The sequence below is a fragment of the Panulirus ornatus genome, chromosome 13, assembly GCF_036320965.1.
Source record: "Panulirus ornatus isolate Po-2019 chromosome 13, ASM3632096v1, whole genome shotgun sequence".
Taxonomy (NCBI): domain Eukaryota; kingdom Metazoa; phylum Arthropoda; class Malacostraca; order Decapoda; family Palinuridae; genus Panulirus; species Panulirus ornatus.
This window is the reverse complement of record NC_092236.1, coordinates 51278510-51301463: the sequence shown is the minus strand read 5'-3', so window position 1 is coordinate 51301463 and position 22954 is coordinate 51278510. Positions and strand designations below refer to the sequence as shown.

The following is a 22954-nucleotide window of genomic DNA, read 5'->3' as shown; positions in this document are numbered from 1 at the left end:
AGGTACAGTAGGGTTGAGGGTCAAGTCAATTGGGAGGTGAGTTTGAATGGAGAAAAACTGGAGGAAGTGAAGTGTTTTAGATATCTGGGAGTGGATCTGTCAGCGGATGGAACCATGGAAGCGGAAGTGGATCATAGGGTGGGGGAGGGGGCGAAAATTTTGGGAGCCTTGAAAAATGTGTGGAAGTCGAGAACATTATCTCGGAAAGCAAAAATGGGTATGTTTGAGGGAATAGTGGTTCCAACAATGTTGTATGGTTGCGAGGCGTGGGCTATGGATAGAGTTGTGCGCAGGAGGATGGAGGTGCTGGAAATGAGATGTTTGAGGACAATGTGTGGTGTGAGGTGGTTTGATCGAGTAAGTAACGTAAGGGTAAGAGAGATGTGTGGAAATAAAAAGAGCGTGGTTGGGAGAGCAGAAGAGGGTGTTTTGAAATGGTTTGGGCACATGGAGAGAATGAGTGAGGAAAGATTGACCAAGAGGATATATGTGTCGGAGGTGGAGGGAACGAGGAGAAGAGGGAGACCAAATTGGAGGTGGAAAGATGGAGTGAAAAGGATTTTGTGTGATCGGGGCCTGAACATGCAGGAGGGTGAAAGGAGGGCAAGGAATAGAGTGAATTGGAGCGATGTGGTATACAGGGGTTGACGTGCTGTCAGTGGATTGAATCAAGGCATGTGAAGCGTCCGGGGTAAACCATGGAAAGCTGTGTAGGTATGTATATTTGCGTGTGTGGACGTGTGTATGTACATGTGTATGGGGGGGTTGGGCCATTTCTTTCGTCTGTTTCCTTGCGCTACCTCGCAACCGCGGGAGACAGCGACGAGGTATAAAAAAAAAAAAAAATATATATATATATATATATATATATATATATATATATATATATATATATATATATCTTTCTTTCTTTCTTTTAAGCTATTCGCCATTTCCCGCGTTAGCGAGGTAGCGTTTAAGAACAGAAGACTGGGCCCTTGTGGAATATCCTCACCTGGCCCCCCTCTGTTCCTTCTTTTGGAAAATTAAAAAAAAAACGAGAGGGGAGGATTTCCAGCCTCCCGCTCCCTCCCCTTTTAGTCGCCTTCTGCGACACGCAGGGAATACGTGGGAAGTATTCTTAATCCCCCATCCCCAGGGATAATATATATATATATATATATATATATATATATATATATATATATATATATATATATATATTGGAAAGGATCACAATTTTGCGCGCGATCAAGATATTCCTACGAGTCCACGGGGAAGATGAAACACGATAAGTTCCCAAGTGCACTTTCGTGTAATAATCACATTATCAGGGGAGGTACAAGAGAGAAATATAACAGTCAATTGATATACAACGAAGAGACGAAGCTAGCACGCCATTTGGTAAACAAGTGATTGTCCAAGACAGACAACGAGCGTATCATAAACTATTATGTGGACAAGAAGGGGAATTGTTTACAAATTTTATTAACAATATAGTTATTCAATTTATATAGACCTTCACTAATATTAAGGTTACAGTTCCTTGTGTATTTGATAATATAAGATTCAGTGATATTTCTCGTGGCACTGGAGTTAGAGTTAATAACTGAGATGGCGTTACTCCAGTCAATACAATGATCGTAGTTTTTAACGCGATCAGACAAGGCATTTGATTCTTGTCCCGTCCTTATATATGATTCTGAACATATAGAAGCAACACCACTGCAGTCTGGAACCCATGTGGCAGATCCAATCACTTTCTCATAGATGAAATGACTGGTGAGGAGCTGTCCCGATGCTGTCCAGTGACTATGGTATATGATGTAGACCACAATTGCACAAACACTCCTGCTGATTGGTCTTGCATGCACCGCTCTTTCTGAGAGAGCCACCATGTACATTTTGTCTTCAGGGGCTTCCCCAAAGTGTAAGAAAGCTCATCCTGTTCCCTTCTACCAAATGGAAGTATTTTTCAATGATGGAGATGCCTTTGTACCAAATTACCTCCAGTTGGATGACATCCCTCGATCCAAGTATTGTCTTACTAAGGTTTATGACAGCACTAATCCCGAGGGTTATGAAATGTATCAGATAGAAATATATGGGTGTGTCGAGAAGAGGCAGCCAGAGCCAGAGCTGTACTGGACTGGAGTAGCCACGGCAACACGAATATAGTATAAGACCGGGACAAGAATCAAATGCCTTGTTTGATCACGTTAAAAACTATGATTATTGTATTGACTGGAGTAATGCCATCTCAGTTATCAATTCTAGCTCCAGTACTACGAGAAATGTCATTGAATCATCTGTTATCAAATACACAAAGAATTATAACCTAAATATTGGTGAAGGTCTATACAAATTGGATAGCTTTATTGCTGATAGATTTTGTAAACAATTCTCCTTCTTGTCCATATAATAAGTTTATGATACGCTCGTTGTCTGTCTCGGACAATCACATGTTTACCAAATGGCGTCCTAGCTTCGTCTCTTCGTTGTATATCAACTCTTGTGTCTCCCCTGATGATATGATCATTACACGAAAGTGCACTTGGGAACTTACCGTGTTTCATTTTCCCCGTGGACTCATAGGAATATATATATATATATATATATATATATATATATATATATATATATATATATATATATATATATATATATATATAACAACCGTGATAGAGTAACAGCAATACATCTGTTCCTATAGCTCTCACTCTCAACTGAATCTAATTAACTCACAACTCTGAAGAGAGAGACGGAAGACGTATTAAAAAGCTCTACTTGTAAACTGAGTGTGAGAGAAATCTTGAGTTAGCGATTGTCAAAGTTGTGATAAAGATAACTTACTCGTGTCTTTGGCGAAGTCGAATATTTCACAGATTCTGTATTCTCAAGCTTATTCAAGCAGTCATGGACATTGTATTCTAAATTCTCAAGCTTGTTTTAGCAATCATGGACATTGTTTCTGTATTTTGTATTCTCAAGCTTATTTTAGCAATCATGGACATTGTTTCTGTATTTTGTATTCTCAAGCTTATTTAAGCAATCATGGACATTGTTTCTGTATTTTGTATTCTCAAGCTTATTTTAGCAATCATGGACATTGTTTCTGTATTTTGTATTCTCAAGCTTATTTTAGCAATCATGGACATTGTTTCTGTATTTTGTATTCTCAAGCTTATTTAAGTAATCATGGACATTGTTTCTGTATTTTGTATTCTCAAGTTTATTTAAGCAATCATGGACATTGTTTTCGTCGTATCATATATACAACGAAGTATTTATTTACTCTTGTTGTGTTAGAGCATTATTTTCGTGATATCATATTTCACGAAGCATTTTTATTCATTTTTGCTGCGAAATCACGCACAGAAATACCATCCGGGGAGAGAGAGAGAGAGAGAGAGAGAGAGAGAGAGAGAGAGAGAGAGAGAGAGAGAGAGAGAGAGAATGTTCAAAATTGAAACATCGTTAAAACGTTATTCCAGTAAATAAAGCTGTGTTGCATAGCCAGTGTACACTTCCCCGACATCTGAATGAGAGAGAGAGAGAGAGAGAGAGAGAGAGAGAGAGAGAGAGAGAGAGAGAGAGAGAGGCGTTTAGAAATTGGTTTCCCCTCCCAAAAAAGGAAAGAGGAATATCTATCTATCTATCTATCTATCTATCTATATATATATATATATATATATATATATATATATATATATATATATATATACAGGGTCGTACCATCGTGCTCAAGGGGTGTACCGTCGTGCTCAAAGGTCGTACTGTCGTGCTCAAGGGATGTGCCGTCGTACTCAAAGGTCGTACCGTCGCGCTCAAGAACCGTGCTGTCGTGCTCAAGGATAGTACCGTCGTGCTCAAAGGTCGTACCGTCGTGCTCAAAGATCGTACCGTCGTGCTCAAAGGTCGTACCGTCGTGCTCAAAGATCGTACCGTCGTGCTCAAAGATCGTACCGTCGTGCTCAAAAGCAATACCGTCATGCTTAAGGGTAACACCGTCGTGTTGAAGGTGCCGTACCGTCGAGCTGAACAGCAGTACCGTCGAGTTCAACAGCTGTACCGTTCAAGGTACCGTACCGTCGTTGCTGTACAGCCGTACCGTCGTGTTCAGCAGCCGTACCATCGTGTTCAACAGCTGTACCATCGTGTTCAACTGCCGTACCGTCGTGTTCAACAGCTGTACCATCGTGTTCAACAGCCGTACCATCGTGTTTAACAGCCGTACCATCGTGTTCAACAGCTGTACCATCGTGTTTAACAGCCGTACCATCGTATTCAACAGCCGTACCATCGTGTTCAACACCCGTACCGTCGTGTTCAAGACCCGTACCATCGTATTCAACAGCCGTACCGTCGTGTTCAACAGCCGTACCGTCGTGTTCAAGGTGTCGGGACGAACACAAGTGAACTGTCCCCGAGAGAGAGGGGTCAACCTTGAACCTCTCACTCTAACACTGACCCCGTGACCCCAAGGTGACCCGTCCATCGGAAAACGGTGATAAACTAACATATATAACTAACATGTATAAATTAACATATATAAGAAAATAATACGCAAGTTAATATTGTTTTACAATAAAAAAAAAAACGAAAAAAAACGAAAAAATTTTGATTTGTAAAGTCAACCCGATATTCCCATGTAAGATGGATAATAATTAACTGGTGAAGAATGAATGACCCATTACGGTAATTATGGTTAGCATTTCATGATCATTAAGGGAACACGGCTCGTTCGTGAGATCTGGAATGGCCACTAAAAAGTTTTGTAGGCCTTTAATGCCACAACCAGACGCTCGTATCCCGTTTTCCCTGTCGACCCACTTTAACGGGAAACTAAACCAGAGGCAGACGGTGTCTTGGCCAGCATGTTCAATAACACACACACACACACACACACACACATATATATATATATATATATATATATATATATATATATATATATATATATATATATATAGGTGTTACCGGACTCCACCTGTTCAAGGTTACAACGCGAATGGAAATTGACCTTTGGTAAGGCTGTATATCACTGAGAAGACAGGTCTCGTCAAAGATCTTCTCACTCCAAAAGGAGTCTGCATTTCCCTGCTACTGGAAGTAGTGCAGCTTTGGGCCGCAGGGGCGTATGGAAGAGCCCCTGGGTATCGCCGGAACTCTTTGATAGGAATTGGTCCAGGAGTAATGTGCCTCTCTCTCTCTCTCTCTCTCTCTCTCTCTCTCTCTCTCTCTCTCTCTCTCTCTCTCTCTCTCTCTATCTATCTATCTATCTATCTATCTATCTATCTAATCTGTCTGTATCTATGTATCAATATATTTATTTGCCTGTAGGTAATGAGAGGGCCTGGGAAGTGGGTCAGTTGTTGTTCGCCGATGATACAGCACTGGTGGCGAATTCGAGTGAGAAACTGTAGAAGTTGGTGACTTTGTTTGGTAGAGTGTGTGAAATGTAGGAAGTTCAGAATAAGTGTGAATAATAGCGAGGTTATTAGGTTTAGAAGGGTCAAGAGACGGGTTAGTTAGGATGTAAGTCTGAATGGAGAAAATTTGGAGGAAATGAAGTTTTAGGTAATTGGGAGTGGATCTGACAGCGGAAGTGAGTCATAGGGTGGATGAGGGGGCGAAGGTTTTAGCAGCACTGAAGAAAGTGTGGAGAGTTCCTTATTTGTGAGGGCAAAAACGAGTATGTGTGAAAAGGTATAGTGATTCCAACATTATTATATGGATGCGAGGCATGGGCTACATTTAAGACTCTGCAGAGGATGGTGGATATTTTGGAAATAAAATGTTTAGGACAATGTATAGTTTGAGAGGGGGTTTGATCGAGCAAGTGATGAAATGGTAAAAGAAATGTGTGGTAATAAAAAGAGTGTGGGTGAGAGAGCTGAAGAGGTAGGTATGCTAAGATGGTTTAGTCATGAGAGGATAAGTGAGGGAAGGTTGACAAAGAGGATATATGTGTCAGAGGTTAAGAGAACGAGGAGAATGGGGAGACCAAATTGGAGGTGGAAGGATAAAGTGAAAAAGATTTTAAGCGACCAGGACCTGAACATACAGGAGGATGAAAGGTGTGCACGAGATAGAATGATTTAGAACGATGATATATACTGGGGTCGACGTGCTGTCAATGGACTGAACCAGGGTATGTGAAGCGTCCGGAGTAAACCATGGGAAGATCTGTGGGGCCTGGATGTGGATAGGGAGCTGTGGTTTCGGTGCATTAGTGCACATGACAGCTGGAGAATGAATGTGAGCGGATGAGGCCTTTCTTCGTCTGTTCCTGGCGCTCCCTCGCTAACGCTGGAAACGATGATGATCAAGTATGGCGAATAGTATGAAAAACACAATATATATATATATATATATATATATATATATATATATATGTGTGTGTGTGTGTGTGTGTGTGTGTGTGTGAGTGTGTGTGTTTGTTGATGAGGTAAAGGAACGTTGATGTGTTCGATATTCTCATATTTAAATCGTTCTCATCTCCATTTCGGAGCCTGGGGGGTGGTGAAACACTCGTTCTGGATCTCTAGATTGCTCAGAAATTCCATCCAAATATTCATACAGTCCCTGGCGAAGTCGCTTTGCTCTTATATCTATATACCTTTCTCACATCAACGCCACATTTTCTCCTCTCACCACCCACCCTCCCTCCTACCTCTTTGCATCGCGTTTTCACTCGATTCACTCCAAATGCCTTCCTATTTTTCGCTCGGCCATTTTTCCCAGACTTTCTTCAGTGTTTTTCTCAACTCTAGTTCAAGGAGGTTAGAGAGAGAGAGAGAGAGAGAGATCAAATACTCTGACTTCTTTTTCTTCTTCTCTCTCTCTCTCTTTACGTGACATCGCGCGATGCATTCGTTCCCAGATGGATGACTTGACACAGGAAAAACCAGGCGGAAAACCCCTGGTGATGACCGCCCGGTATATATATTATTTCTTTCCCTCCCACAGAAACAAATTTACAGACCGTTCGTACGCCCGCACGCCCGCCCGCACGCCCGGACGCCAGCCAGCCCGCTCGCCCGCCAGCCAGCCAACCCCGGAGGCTGAGAGAACACGGGAAAAATGTCCTATATTTTCGTGTGGCTTTTGCCCGTCCGTCCGTTCACCGTAATGGCACCACTGCAGGCATATATACAGTGAGATACGTGACGCACTTTTTTCTTATATATATAAAGGTTTACAGAGAATGAGATTGGCTCTCTTTCTACTTTACGATGGGAATCTCCCGAAGAAGGAGAGAGGGGAAAGAGGAGGTGTTCTGTACGAAAGAATTCGAGTGGAATGTGAAGAGTCTTGTTATTAATATTTATTGGAGCTTTCCCTCCCCCCCGGCAAGTGCCTACCTGCCTCTCTCTCTCTCTCTCTCTCTCTCTCTCTCTCTCTCTCTCTCTCTCTCTCTCTCTCTCTCTCTGTAACGAGGGAGTCGGTGAGGCCCACACACACACACACATCACCGTTCCTCTGAGCCACCTTGTGGAACCTTGTTTTGAAACACTTATGTAGTTAGCGCAAGGGACTTTGTTTCATTTGTGTAGTTAGCGCAAGGGACTTTGTTACATTTATGTAGTTAGCGTAGTTAAGCACACAAGAAGAAAACAACTCTAGCTGACACAGTTTTAGATTTCATCAAAGCGAGTTTGGGAGTGGCTAGAGAATGTCGACCACAGGGTACGCGTGTGTGTGTGTGTGTGTGTGTGTGTGTGTGTGTGTGTGTGTGTGTGTGACGATAGTACAAGGGACATACCTCAGAATGGAGTGGTTAGTTAGTTGACGAGCATAACAGAGGGGCAGAGATCATTGTTACAGAGTCGAGTTCTGCCAGGTGGTGTTGTGAACTGCATTGTTATGCCAGAGAGTGTGAAAGGTAGTGTATGTTACATTGTGTCATTGTCTCCCTACGAGGTGTCTAGGGCGATGAGGGTCGAGTGGTAGGGTAAGTGGAGTGGTAGGGTGGGTGGAGTGGTAGGGTAGGTGGAGTGGTGAGTAGGTGGAGTGGTAGGGTAGGTGGAGCGATAGAGCGGATCCTCTCATAGAGCGCATTGCTCCTAGCCCAGACGCACCTTGTGAGTTAGCCCTTAATAGAGCACCTCTCCAGGCCCAGAGAAATCTAGAGTCAGCTCTGTCTAGAGCAACCTCCCCCCCCCCCCCCCCCCCCCCCCCTACCTCCTGCTCCAGAGGCACCTAGTGAGTCAGTCCTTCATAGAGCACCTCTTGTGGCCCTGAGTCACTTTGAGAGTCAGCAACTCTATGGAGCAACTCCCATGGCCCAATGGCACTTAGAGTGTCCAGTCCCCTTATATAGCAGCACCTCCTCACAAAGTGGGATTTAACCCTAAAGACATTAAGATCACAACTCCTCTCGCACATGTGGGGGAAGGGGGGTTGTCATTCCATGTGTGGCGAGGTGGCGACGGGAATGAATAAAGGCAGGAAGTATGAATTATGGACATGTGTATATATGTATATGTCTGGGTATATGTATATATATATATATATATGTATACGTTGAAATGCATAAGTATGTATATGTGCGTGTGTAGACGTGTATGTATATACATGTATATGTGGGTGGGTTGGGCCATTCTTTCGTGTGTTTCCTTGCACTACCTCGCTAATAAAGATATTATTTATCTTATTAGCTTTCCCACTTTATTCTCCACCCAGTAGCATGTAGGATGGTAGTTAAGTAATTTCTAGTTTGTCTTTGATGAGTAATGAATGTTCTAAGGCTTCGAGTAAGGTTGTGAATATTGTGAAATGAGTCATAGTGTGAGAGGTGTATGTACACTCAGAACACCAGCGTACGAGAGAGAATGGGAGAGATGTGCAGTAAGAAGGTGTATAATATGAGAGGTGTACAGTGAGAAATGTGAAGCAGGAAATGTACAGCGAGAGGTGAAGGATAAGAAGTACAATGTGAGAGATGAATAGTAAGAAGTATGCTGTGAGAAGTGTACAATTATGGGAGAGGTGTACATCGAGAACCCTAATGTGAGAAGAGTACATTTAGGACTGTAATGGAAGAGATGTACACTGAGAACCACAATGTGAGAGGAGTGATGGGAGAGGTGCGTACAGTGAGAACCACAATGTGAGAGGAGTGATGGGAGAGGTGCGTACAGTGAGAACCACAATGTGAGAGTTGTGTACAATGAGGACCACAATGTGAGAGGTGCGTACAATGAGAACCACAATGTGAGAGGTGTATAATGAGAACCACAATGTGACATACGTATGACGCCAGTTGTAATATTACAGTTCTCTGGTTACAGTAATCTCGCTGACGGACCTGAGTGGGTTAGCGATGGTCCAACAGAGTCTTCGAAGTAAGCACTCAAGAAGACACGTCTCCAAGATATCTATCAGGTGAGTAATGACGGTGTAGATTACTCCCTGTCATAGGTATTCATCAGGTGATTAATGACGGTGTTGATTACTCCCTGTCATGGGTATTCATCAGGTGATTAATTACGGTGTTGATTACTCCCTGTCATAGGTATTCATCAGGTGATTAATGACGTTGATTACTCCCAGTCATAGGTATTCATCAGGTGATTAATTACGGTGTTGATTACTCCCTGTCATGGGTATTCATCAGGTGATTAATTTCGGTGTTGATTACTCCCAGTCATAGGTATTCATCAGGTGATTAATCATACTTATGATTACTCCCAGTCATAGGTATCTATCAGGTGATTAATCATACTTATGATTACTCCCAGTCATAGGTATCTATCAGGTGATTAATCATACTTATGATTACTCCCAGTCATGGGTATTCATCAGGTGATTAATTACGGTGTTGATTACTCCCAGTCATGGGTATTCATCAGGTGATTAATTACGGTGTTGATTACTCCGTCATAGGTATTCATCAGGTGATTAATTTCGGTGTTGATTACTCCCAGTCATAGGTATTCATCAGGTGATTAATCATACTTATGATTACTCCCAGTAATAGGTATTCATCAGGTGATTAATTACGGTGTTGATTACTCCCAGTAATAGGTATTCATCAGGTGATTAATCATACTTATGATTACTCCCAATCATAGGTATTCATCAGGTGAGTAATCATACTTATGATTACTCCCAGTCATAGGTATTCATCAGGTGATTAATTACGGTGTTGATTACTCCCTGTCATGGGTATTCATCAGGTGATTAATTACGGTGTTGATTACTCCGTCATAGGTATTCATCAGGTGATTAATTTCGGTGTTGATTACTCCCAGTCATAGGTATTCATCAGGTGATTAATCATACTTATGATTACTCCCAGTCATGGGTATTCATCAGGTGATTAATGACGGTGTTGATTACTCCCAGTCATAAGTATTCATCATGTGATTAATGACGGTGTTGATTACTCCCAGTCATAGGTATTCATCATGTGATTAATCACGCTTATGATTACTCCCAGTCATAGGTATTCATTAGGTTACCAGTCACGCATATGATTACTTCCAGTCATAGGTATTCGTCTGGTGATTAATTACGATCATAATTACTCCCAGTAATAGGTATCTATCAGGTGATTAATCACGGTCATAATTACTCCCAGTCATATGTATCCCATCAGGTAATTAATCAAGGTGATGATTACTCCCAGTCATAGATATCCCATTAGGTAGTTAATTACGGTGTTAATTACTCCCATTCATATATTTCCCCCTGATCATCATCCATACACTCCCTACCTATTCAGTAACCTCAGAGGTCAGGTCAAGGTTTAGGCCATCAACAACCCAGTGGTTGATATTCACAGGTCTGGTCACTGCCATAGCCATTCAACTTGTGGCCAAAGTCAATTTTGTCCAGGATGCTTAAATTACCATGATTTCGTCCCGTGTAGATTACTGTGATCATGTACACAATATGTAAATTACTGTGATCATGTACACAGTATGTAAATTACTGTGATCATGTACACAATATGTAAATTACTGTGATCATGTACACAATATGTAAATTACTGTGATCATGTACACAATATGTAAATTACTGTGATCATGTACACAATATGTAAATTACTGTGATCATGTACACTATGTAAATTACTGTGATCATGTACACAATATGTAAATTACTGTGATCATGCACACAATATGTAAATTACTGCGATCATGTACACAATATGCAAATTATTGCGATTCTGTGTAAAGCGCAATAATTCACCTGTAGTGTTATTATTCATTTTCTTCATTCCTTCTTTTGTTCATTAGCTGTTATACATTTATGATATCCTCGATTAGGGAAGTGAATAAAGGATACCTTGTGGAAATTTCTCTGGGAAATATATCCCTGAGCTGGGACTAAGCTATGCAAGTTGTGAAAGTGAACTTCGGCCATCGTCTCAGTGGCGAAAGAAGAGAAGAGAAACAATCAATGAGTGAAGATTCATTTTTTTTTTTTTAGCAAAGGTTTGTCTGACCTCCAGAGGCGTGGGTTGGGGTAACTTTCTGCCATTAACGTCAATCAGTTTCAAAGAAAGAAAAAAAAAGGGTAAAAGGTTAGTGTTGTAACAGCCCATTCTCTCTCTCTCTCTCTCTCTCTCTCTCACACACACACACACATACACGTCGTTTAAAAAACAAAAAGAAAGGTTATTTTGGCGCAGCGAAGCTTCACGTGTGGTAATCTTTTATTTTTATCCCTCAGGTTTCGCAAGATTCCAGCCGCCCAGACCAGAGAGTGTGAGCGGTGTGGGGAGCCCATTCCTGCCATCCCGGGCGCCCCCGCAGACCACGCCCACGCCCCCGAGCCTTCCCAGGGAGACGCCCACATCTGCCTGCAAGGGAAGGAGTGCCATGACTACAAATGGCACGTCGAATCAGTCCGGGCGAACGGGAACCACAACCCTCCACAGTGCAAGGAGCCCAAGCCGGCTTTCAAGAGACTTCGAAGTACCCACCTGGAGAAGAGCATCGAAGCCAAGAGGCACGTCATCAAGATGCTCTTCGTGGTGGTGCTCGAGTTCTTCATCTGCTGGACTCCCATCTTCGTGGTGAATATCATGTGCCTTTACGTCCCCGAGCAGGTGTACAGAGCTCTGGGCTCCGTGGGCATTTCCTTCATGCACCTCCTCTCCTACGCCTCCTCTTGCTGCAACCCCATCACGTACTGCTTCATGAACAAGAAGTTCCTGCAGGGTTTCCGGCACGCCTTCGGCTGCCGGAAGGAGAACGAGAGAATGGCCCGCCACAACGGCACGGCCGCCAGCTTCAGGAGCCAGAGCCACAATGTTTTCAAGCTGGCCACGGAGATCAAGAAGGACGCGCGGGAGACCACGGTGTGAGGTGGAGATACATGCCGAAGGCAAGGAAGAGCAAAAGGAAGATTATATGCCGAAGAGAAATCGAAGAAGACTATGTGTGAGAGGAAGGCCACCATAGATGTGGGTGGTAGGAGAGGATGTACAAGACTGTGTGAGGAAGGCCACCTTGGGTGTGTGTGGTAGGAGAGGATGGAGTACTGGAGGGAGGCGCCATGCGCTGTGAATGGAAGGCCTATTAAGAGGAGCTAAAGACACAAATTGGTGATGGAAACTCCCGCGAAGACTCGTTTAGAAAAGGTCTGCTTCTACGGCGTCACGGTAAATTCAGTGATTTGTGAGACTACGTCGTGGGGAGGGAGACCTTAGTAACAATGGCAGAAGAGGAGGAAGAGGAAGGACTGAGCATACTGGAAGGAGGAGGTCATCACGGAGCGATGAAATATGGGAGTTGAAGGTAAGGTCGGGGTGGAAGGGGCAACAAGAACCCGAGAACTAATAAGACTATGTATGATAGTTCCTCGGAGCCTGAGGCTCATTACGGGTGGCTTATGATATAGGAGGGATCCAATGGGAAGAAACCAGTGGACTGGTACGCGAAGAGGACGAGGGAGGTGTGAGGTGAGCTGGGAGAACCTGTGTGCTAAGTGGCTCAGGGACTTCGCCGAAGGCAGGTAACGGAAATGTGGTGAGAGGATGACTCAAGAACATCGATGGTTTATGACCTGTGATGTGGGAAGAAGACAAACTGATCCTCTCAACTTCTTTAATCCATACGTGTAAACATCGTCATCCAGGACACACATGTGGAAAAAGAAGTGAAATAATAATACTCTATGACAACTCAGTGTCTACCGGTTCCAGTACACCAAAGATCCATTAGGAAAAAATGAGTCTGGTATTTTGTAAATGGTCGAAGACTTTCTTGACAAGAAGGCTTGTAGGTTATACTAATTTATTTCCTAAAACCTGACCATAAAATTCTGTGTAATATGAGATTTTAGACTAAAATCTACAAGAGGAGATTATATGGTCTATGAAGGTGCACGCTCATTTAACTTCATGGTATATATATATATATATATATATATATATATATATATATATATATATATATATATATATATATATATATATCATACATTTCATAGGAATATACTTGGTCACACGCAAAATTGTGATCCTTTCCAATATCATAATGTATATAATTGTTGGTATAATATTGTATTCATGTTACAAACTGTTCAGTGCTTACGTCTGTGAAACTCGATACAATATGTTACAGATAGAGCTCAAGGCCATACAGTACTGAGCTCTAGATCTTGTACTACAGGAAGCTCTAACTTCTAGACTACAGGGAGTGTGGCTAGGCAGCGCTATGTTATAACGTGACACTGGTCGCCAAAAGATCTTGGTGGACGCGTTAATTTCTGTCTAATGTATGGCGCCTACTTGTCCGTAATGTATATATATATATATATATATATATATATATATATATATATATATATATATATGTTTGTGTGTGTGTGTGGAAGTGAGTCAGATGTTAGCTGATGACGCTGCACTTGTGGCAGAATCCAGTGAGAAACTGCAGAAGTTGGTGACTGAGTTTGGAGGAGCCTGTGGAAGGAGAAAATTGAGAGTAAATGTAAACAAAAGCAAGATTATTAGGTTTACCAGGGTTTAGGGACAGGTTAGTTGGGGTGTGAATTTGAATGGTGAAAAATTGGAGGAAGTGAAGCGTTATATATATCTGGGAGTGGACATGACAGCGAATGGAACCATGGAAGCGGAAATGACTCACAGAGTGGGTGAGGGGACAAAGGCTATGGGAGCACTGGGGAATATGTGGAAAAAGACGTTACGATCTGGGAAGATAAGAATGGATATGTTTGAAGGTACAGTAGTCCTAGCGATGTTGAACTGGATGCGAGGCATGTACGGAAGAGGGTGAATGTGGTGGAAATAAAATGTATGAAAAGAATATGCGGTGTGACAAGGGTTGGTCAAGTAATGATACGGTACGAGAGAGGTGTGGTAATCAGAAATGTATGGTTCAAAGAGCTGAAGAAGGTGTGCTGAAATGGTTTGGACAAATGGAGAGAATAAGTAAGGACAGTTTGACAAAAGGGATTTATGTGTTAGAAGTGGGGGAGAACAAGAGGAGGATGAAAGACGTGCTCTGGATAGAGTGAATTAGAGTGATGTGATGTGATGTAGTTGGGGCGTACTGTCAGGTTATATGAAGCAGCCGGGCGAAACTGTGGAGAGGTTTGTTTGGTTTGGTTGTGGACACGGAACTGTGGTTTTGATGCATTACACAAGACAGCTAGAGAATGGATGTGAGCGGATTAGGTCTTCGTCTGTTCCTTTCGCTACATTGCAAACGTCGGAAACGGCACTATATATATGTGTGTGTGTGTGTGTGTATATATATATATATATATATATATATATATATATATATACTTTTTGGCCAAGGAGGCCTTGCCATTTCTGTAGAGCTCCCGCACTCCCACAGCGCTCAGGAAGTCGGCTACGTCCATAGGTCATAAAACTGGTGGTTCTCTGTGCCCATTTATGTAGGGAGAGTGCAGGGTAACTGTGTAGAAAGTGATCGGTGTTTTCGTTGTGGTAGTTGCATCGTGTGCATGAAGGGTCTGAGATGTGTTTGATCGGGGTTTGTAGTGTTGAAGGGATGGGTGATGTCTCGAGCGTAGGCGAGAGAAAGCGTGACTCGTGTATGTCCTGGGAAGTGAGGTTCCAGATGGGTGTACGTCTGGTGTGAATAGTGTTTAAGACTGTTGGAACGGTGGGTGTTTAATGCCTTGTCAGCTTTGCGTTTACTAGAGGTGGGTGGGGGGGATCAAAAGTTGTTGAAGTGTGAGGCAAAGGTATTTTTTTTTTCTCTCTACCCTGGGGATTGGGGGTTGGTTATCGATCGGTTTGGATAGGAGGAGTCTGATGTTGTGCCGAGCATTTTGTTCTGTTGTGCAGATACTGAGAGATTGTTGGTTCTAGGGCAGCTGGTGTTTGTTCTTAGGGCCCCTGTCTTATTTGGTTTGCATCTTTGATATTATTGGCCTTTGAGTAAGGTGGACAACTAGACAAGTGAGAGGGTTAGGTGAGTGAGAAACAGACGAATCTTCTGGAGAGGAGCTAAACCATTGTTTTTCTCGTCCAAATCTGGTTCCACTTATGTGTTCCTACGGTGTCCAGTTTGTGTGCTGCTTCTGTGTTGATTATTTTGGTGTGTCATTTGTGATACAGAGAATGATAGTGGTTTTACTGGGTGGGGGTTATAACTGTCCCTACAATATGACTGGAGGTTGTAGGTCGTGCATGAGGGGTTATAGGAGTGACTCAAGACTTTTGTGGAGATGAAGACATTCTCTCTCTCTCTCTCTCTCTCTCTCTCTCTCTCTCTCTCTCTCTCTCTGCGCGAGCCATTGTAATATAGTGCTGCATGTGGTTTTGGTGTGATTGTGGTGTGAGGGTGTTCTGATATAATTGTGAGATCGTCTGCGTTAGAGAGAACCTTCAGAGTGTGATCTGTTAGAAGTGATGAAGAATGATGGTAGGGTCTCTTCAGCGAGTGTTATGAGTCCTTGTCCTTGTTGTCTGTCTTCTACGGTCGTCTTATTGTCGTAAGACGGGAGGGAGAATCTGTATGCGGGTCTCGTTTCTTTGAATGAGGGCTTCGTGCGCGCTACGCTCTCTCGGAATTGGCTCAGTATTTCTTTACGTCAAGTTTGGTCTGTGGCTTGGGGGTTACTGTAGAGCGGTGGAGTTTGTCTATGGAGAGTGGGACTGTGTGTTTTGTGTCGTTAGTCTGTTTGGTTATTTTGCACCGTAGGTGAGGAAGATGATGAGAGTTATTTTACGAAGCTTCCGCTTGAGTGGTTATTGGACTGCTGAAGTTCTGAGAAGACATGTTGTGGTTGACAGTGAAGTGTAGCGGTTATTGGACTGCTGAAGTTCTGAGAAGTCATGTTGTGGATGACAGTGAAGTGTAGCGGGGATGAGTGAGTGTAGCTGTAGCCTATGATGAAAGGTGGTGCTTTCCCGTGATGGGGGTCTGGTATATTAATGATGGTTCAGGGTCGGGGGTTAGTCATCGTGCTTGCAGTAGTGGTCTGGAGAGGAATGATGATTTGTGAGGTCAAAATAAAGAATGTATTTAGGACTGCATGGATTTTACTGTTCTTTATATATATGTATGTATATATGTATGTATATATATATATATATATATATATATATATATATATATATATATATATATATATATATATATATATATATACTGTTTTTTATACTCTGTCTCCAGGGAACGTACCAACATCAGTGTTCATATTTCTTCTGTCTTTTTTTGTTTTTAAAAGTTAAGTTTTGTAAGACATTCGTCGCCTTCGTAAGACTTAAGTTACAAGGAACGTTATGCACACTTCGTGGCACTGTTGGTTTGCATATTGATCTCCAAGATCATAATGCATTGCTCAATTCTTCAAATAGAGCCTCATTGTTTGCAAGTCAGGACTGAGACTAAAGCTTATTTTTTTATGTGATCTAAAAAGAGCAGAGGTGTCTATCTGTTCATTTCCATGAAGTATATCTATTGTGTAAGTGTTTTGTGTAAGTAAAGAATGCAAATATTTTTTTCCCCTTCATTACTTGATTTAGTGTACATGTATTATTTATATGCTGTATATATTACACGCACATCTGTATATATATATATATATATATATATATATATATATATATATATATATATATATCAGCCAGAAATTGATTAATGACTACAGGATACGATATTAATCGATGTTTTATGCTGTATTTTCTATTGATGATAATAAAATTATCAAAATGTTCGTATGATCTCGTGTCATGTTTTCACAAAACCTTTTGTGTTCATCAACGAATTAACCCGACGTGACAGAACACCACAACCCCAGTTCATCCTGTGTTCCGAACCCAATTCCTAACAACACTGACATAGTGGGTGATTTAATGTCATATACTGCCTTACAAACCAAGGCTAAATGAGTTTTGCATTTGCGCTAATCAAAACCCCAATCAGACGATAGATGATTAAAGATAAGAAAAATAAGGTACAGGATCTTGATGAAAAAACAAAAAACCACGATATGAAAGAAGGTGATTCAATTCGACACGGTCGTCATAGAGCTTACGAGACAAATACAGGAACTTACAACAGGCTATAGTATTACAACCATATAAACCAACAGATTCCTATTTATCTACCGGATTACGATCACACTATAAACATGGCTATGGCCCTACCATTTCCTATGTTGATTGCCAAGCACAATGCTAAAATTTTCCGTCATCTTCCTCCTGCCCTTTCAAAAATCAGGAGTCCCGTTTTCTATATTTTTGTTGAGAACTCACACAATCAGTTTATAGAAAAAAAGGAAGACTGAATGTTATATCCGGGTATATCACATATATCCGATATCAATTTTCATCCTTAGCATTTAAGAAAACGTGTGTGTAAGACAAGGAAGCAAATGGGAACTTCAGTGAAGGGGGCTAATGGGGAGGTGATAACAAGTAGTGGTGATGTGAGGAGATGGAGTGAGTATTTTGAAGGTTTGTTGAATGTGTTTGATGATAGAGTGGCAGATATAGGGTGTTTTGGTCGAGGTGGCGTGCAAAGTGAGAGGGTTAGGAAAAATGATTTGGTAAACAGAGAGGAGGTAGTAAAAGCTTTGCGGAAGATGAAAGCCGGCAAGGCAGCAGGTTTGGATGGTATTGCAGTGGAATTTATTAAAAAAGGGGGTGACTGTATTGTTGACTGGTTGGTAAGGTTATTTAATGTATGTATGATTCATGGTGAGGTGCCTGAGGATTGGCGGAATGCGTGCATAGTTCCATTGTTCAAAGGCAAAGGGGATAAGAGTGAGTGCTCAAATTACAGAGGTATAAGTTTGTTGAGTATTCCTGGTAAATTATATGGGAGGGTATTGATTGAGAGGGTGAAGGCATGTACAGAGCATCAGATTGGGGAAGAGCGATGTAGTTTCAGAAGTGGTAGAGGATGTGTGGATCAGGTGTTTGCTTTGAAGAATGTATGTGAAAAATACTTAGAAAAGCAAATGGATTTGTATGTAGCATTTATGGATCTGGAGAAGGCATATGATAGAGTTGATAGAGATGCTCTGTGGAAGGTATTAAGAATATATGGTGTGAGAGGCAAGTTGTTAGAAGCAGTGAAAAGTTTTTATCGAGAATGTAAGGCATGTGTACGTGTAGGAAGAGAGGAAAGGGACTGGTTCTCAGTGAATGTAGGTTTGCGGCAGGGGTGTGTGATGTCTCCAGGGTTGTTTAATCTGTTTATGGATGAGGTTGTTAGGGAGGTGAATGCAAGAGTTTTGGAAAGAGGGGCAAGTATGAAGTCTGTTGGGGATGAGAGAGTCTGGGAAGTGAGTCAATTGTTGTTCGCTGATGATACAGCGCTGGTGGCTGATTCATGTGAGAAACTGCAGAAGCTGGTGACTGAGTTTGGTAAAGTGTGTGAAAGAAGAAAGTTCAGAGTAAATGTGAATAAGAGCAAGGTTATTAGGTACAGTAGGGTCGAGGGTCAAGTCAATTGGGAGGTAAGTTTGAAAGGAGAAAAACTGGAGGAAGTAAAGTGTTTTAGATATCTGGGAGTGGATCTGGCAGCGGATGGAACCACGGAAGCGGAAGTGAATCATAGGGTGGGGGAGGGGGCAAAAATTCTGTGTGGAAATCGAGAACATTATCTCGAAAAGCAAAAATGGGTATGTTTGAATGTGTGGAAATCGAGAACATTATCTCGAAAAGCAAAAATGGGTATGTTTGAAGGAATAGCGGTTCCAACAATGTTGTATGGTTGCGAGGCGTGGGCTATGGATAGAGTTGTGCGCAGGAGGGTGGATGTGCTGGAAATGAGATGTTTGAGGACAACATGTGGTGTGAGGTGGTTTGATCGAGTAAGTAATGTAAGGGTAAGAGATATGTGTGGAAATAAAAAGAGTGTGGTTGAGAGAGCAGAAGAGGGTGTTTTGAAATGGTTTGGGCACATGGAGAAAATGAGTGGAAATCGAGAACATTATCTCGAAAAGCAAAAATGGGTATGTTTGAAGGAATAGCGGTTCCAACAATGTTGTATGGTTGCGAGGCGTGGGCTATGGATAGAGTTGTGCGCAGGAGGGTGGATGTGCTGGAAATGAGATGTTTGAGGACAATATGTGGTGTGAGGTGGTTTGATCGAGTAAGTAATGTAAGGGTAAGAGAGATGTGTGGAAATAAAAAGAGTGTGGTTGAGAGAGCAGAAGAGGGTGTTTTGAAATGGTTTGGGCACATGGAGAAAATGAGTGAGGAAAGATTGACCAAGAGGATATATGTGTCGGAGGTGGAGGGAACGAGGAGAAGTGGGAGACCAAATTGGAGGTGGAAAGATGGAGTGAAAAAGATTCTGAGTGATCGGGGCCTGAACATGCAGGAGGGTGAAAGGCGGCCAAGGAATAGAGTGAATTGGATCGATGTGGTATACCGGGGTTGACTTGCTGTCAGTGGATTGAATCAGGGCATGTGAAGCATCTGGGGTAAACCATGGAAAGTTGTGTGGGGCCTGGATGTGGAAAGGGAGCTGTGGTTTCGGGCATTATTGTATGACAGCTAGAGACTGAGTGTGAACGAATGGGGCCTTTATTGTCTTTTCCTAGCGCTACCTCGCGCACATGAGGGGGGGAGGGGGGATGGTATTCCATGTGTGGCGAGGTGGCGATGGGAATGAATAAAGGCAGACAGTGTGAATTGTGTGCATGGGTATATATGTATGTGTCTGTGTGTGTATATATATGTGTACATTGAGATGTATAGGTATGTATATTTGCGTGTGTGGACGTGTATGTATATGCATGTGTATGGGGGTGGGTTGGGCCATTTCTTTCGTCTGTTTCCTTGCGCTACCTCGCAAACGCGGGAGACAGCGACAAAGCAAAATAATAACAATAAAATATATATATATATATATATATATATATATATATATATATATATATATATATATATATATATATATATTGACCAGTTTCCTGTTACTATATGAACAATAAAACTTAAGAGCAAACTTTGATTTATATGATAATTGACCATATCTCGAAAGATCATTATTAGTAACAATACCTTTATCCAATACGATATTATGATTAATTGTACTGAACTTTAGATTTACAGTCACAGAGAATCGATAAACTATATATATATATATATTCAGACAGTGTTACAAACCCTGTTGTCACGTCTTCAAGGCTCGCGTTACATGTTAATTTATGCTTTTGACCATCGACAAACCAACCTGCTCAACGCTTTTGTTTTTATGGTGTGAACAATAAATTTCAAGAGTATCTATTGTGTCATTTTCCCCCTGTGTGAGTTGTACCCATGAACATGTCTGAGGGCTTGTGAGTGTAAGTAATGCTTGTGTGTCTATTGTGAGAGTGTATAGTCGCTCAGGAAACCCCGAGTGTATATTGTGAATGTATTGTCTCTAAGTATACGCATGTGTTTAGTTTTGGTTATCCGAATTTGATAGAATATATATAGGTCGACAGTGCTTGGTCTAGAGGAATTGGTGTTGGACGGCGGGAATCAAGTGTGATGTTGGGATTTAAATAGCTTTGTTATGTACAGTTAAGTACTGGCATCTGATGAGGTGGATTGTCTCCACGAAACATGTCACATGTATAGAAAAAATTACATGTTAACCAAAATTGTATGAACGTCTTACTGTAATGTCGTACTCAAGACGCTGAAAGTTCAGTTTCATTCCTCACCTCAGCCCACTCAAAACTAACTGAAAGATTCACCCAGTCGTCTGAACGTAAGAATATCGAAATGACACCGTACAGTGTTACGACTTCCACCTGTTGGTAACACGATATATATTGGTTACCTCGCGTTACGGACGACCACCCTCCCCCCATGTCGAGGACAATGTGGTCCTCGGGCATAGCCAGAGACTACGAGAACTTTAGAACTATCCTCGACACCTGGTTGAATGATCATTCCGATCGTTAGCTTTTGATCCACGTTGACAAGCTTAATTACCCCTGGTAGTTGGGGAGGCCTAAAAGCCCTACTACTCAACTAACCAGCCAATCAAATTGCAGATAAATCGTTAGCCCTCGTTATCGGCATGTTAGGTCGACCCATGTAAAGGGTTGGCTTTGAAGTTTCCTTTAGCTTTCCAGAGCCTCCGTCTTTTCAAAGCAATTTGTCGTACGAACGAGAAGCTAGAAATAAGGGACCCGAAACTGAGACGCCATTTGGTAAACAAGCACTAGGGAAACAGGAACTGCTTGTTATCTTTTTTTTCAAACTATTCGCCATTTCCCGCAGTAGCGAGGTAGCGTTAAGGACAGAGGACTGGGCCTTTAGGGGAATATCCTCACCTGGCCCCCTTCTCTGTTCCTTCTTTTGGAAAAAATTAAAAAAAAAAAAATAGGGAAGGATTTCCAGCCCCCCGCTCCCTCCCCTTTTAGTCGCCTTCTACGACACGCAGGGAATACGTGGGAAGTATTCTTTCTCCCCTATCCCCAGGGATAAAACAGATATAACAGTCAGTTGATATACATCTTCGATGTATATCAAATGACTGTTATATTTCTCTCTTGTGTCTCCCCTGATGATGTGATTATTACACGAAAGTGCACTTGGGAACTTTTCGTGTTTCATTTTCCCCGTGGACTCATAGGAATATTTTGATCACGCGCAAAATTGTGATCCTTTCCAATATATATATATATATATATATATATATATATACATGAATAGGATGGTATTCATTTGGGGCTTCAGTTTCCCATGTCGTCTCAGCTAACATAAAAGAAATAAAAAAAACGTAATACCTTCTGGTACAACGAAGGAGAACATTATCATCGTCTTGAAAGAGTCCTGGTCATGACGTAGTAAAGTTTGCATCCTACGTATCACCAAGGAGATGCAAACACTGTCATGAGGCACTTTATGTTTGCCTGTGAGTCTGCAAGACAGAATGATAAACACAGACTCTCATCCTCTTCTCCTCCTCTGAGCCAAGAGGTTTCAAGTTAAGCATCACGAGACCAGTCAGATGGGACTGTGTGTGTGTGTGTGTGTGTGTGTGTGTGTGTGTGTGTGTGTGGAGGACACAAGACGAAGAAAAAGATTAAGACTTTATTGTCTTTCCCCCTCCCTCCCTCCACCATTATAGATGAAGGACTGAAGATCTTATAGAAGAAGGATTCAAGGTCCGTGAAAGTCTGATTAGCATTTCCCTTCGCAGACAAGGAGGAAAGACACACAAGACTGAGTCATCTTTCTTCACGCGGTTCAAAGAAGGGATAAAATCTTAAGATCCTCTCCTCTGCAACACAATTGGGAACATATATTTTAGAAAACGACGAGGACAAGTGGGTTTTGTAGGTAGGGGTGTCGGCACTTGGGAGTTGAGGACGAGGAGTAGGAGGAGCAGGGTAGGAGGAGCAGCAGCAGCCTCCTCCGTGTTAACAGTTCACACTCGGCCCTGCTCATTGTGGCACAAATACCTCCCGTGCAGTAAGGGTTAGACTCCCATTGGGTTAGGCAGTAGTTTTCAACGTCAGAGCGTCATAGGTTTCCCGTACGTGTAGGAACTGTAAA

At 42.0% G+C, this 22954-nt stretch overlaps 1 protein-coding gene across 5 annotated transcripts in view; it reads left to right on the top strand.

Moving 5' to 3' along the window:
* LOC139752870 (cholecystokinin receptor type A-like) overlaps nucleotides 1-20002 on the top strand; it is a 183505-nt gene extending 163503 nt beyond the window's left edge. For 3 of the 5 annotated variants that reach the window (XM_071668870.1, XM_071668869.1, XM_071668871.1), the window contains exons 5-6: nucleotides 9276-9369; nucleotides 11665-20002. In XM_071668870.1, the coding sequence (XP_071524971.1) occupies nucleotides 9276-9369; nucleotides 11665-12301 (731 nt within the window). In that variant the 3' untranslated portion in view covers nucleotides 12302-20002. Of the gene's footprint in view, nucleotides 1-9275; nucleotides 9370-11664 lie in introns of those variants that run through there. The other 2 variants (XM_071668868.1, XR_011713602.1) reach the window with 2 other exon arrangements.
* Nucleotides 20003-22954: the final 2952 nt, after the last annotated feature.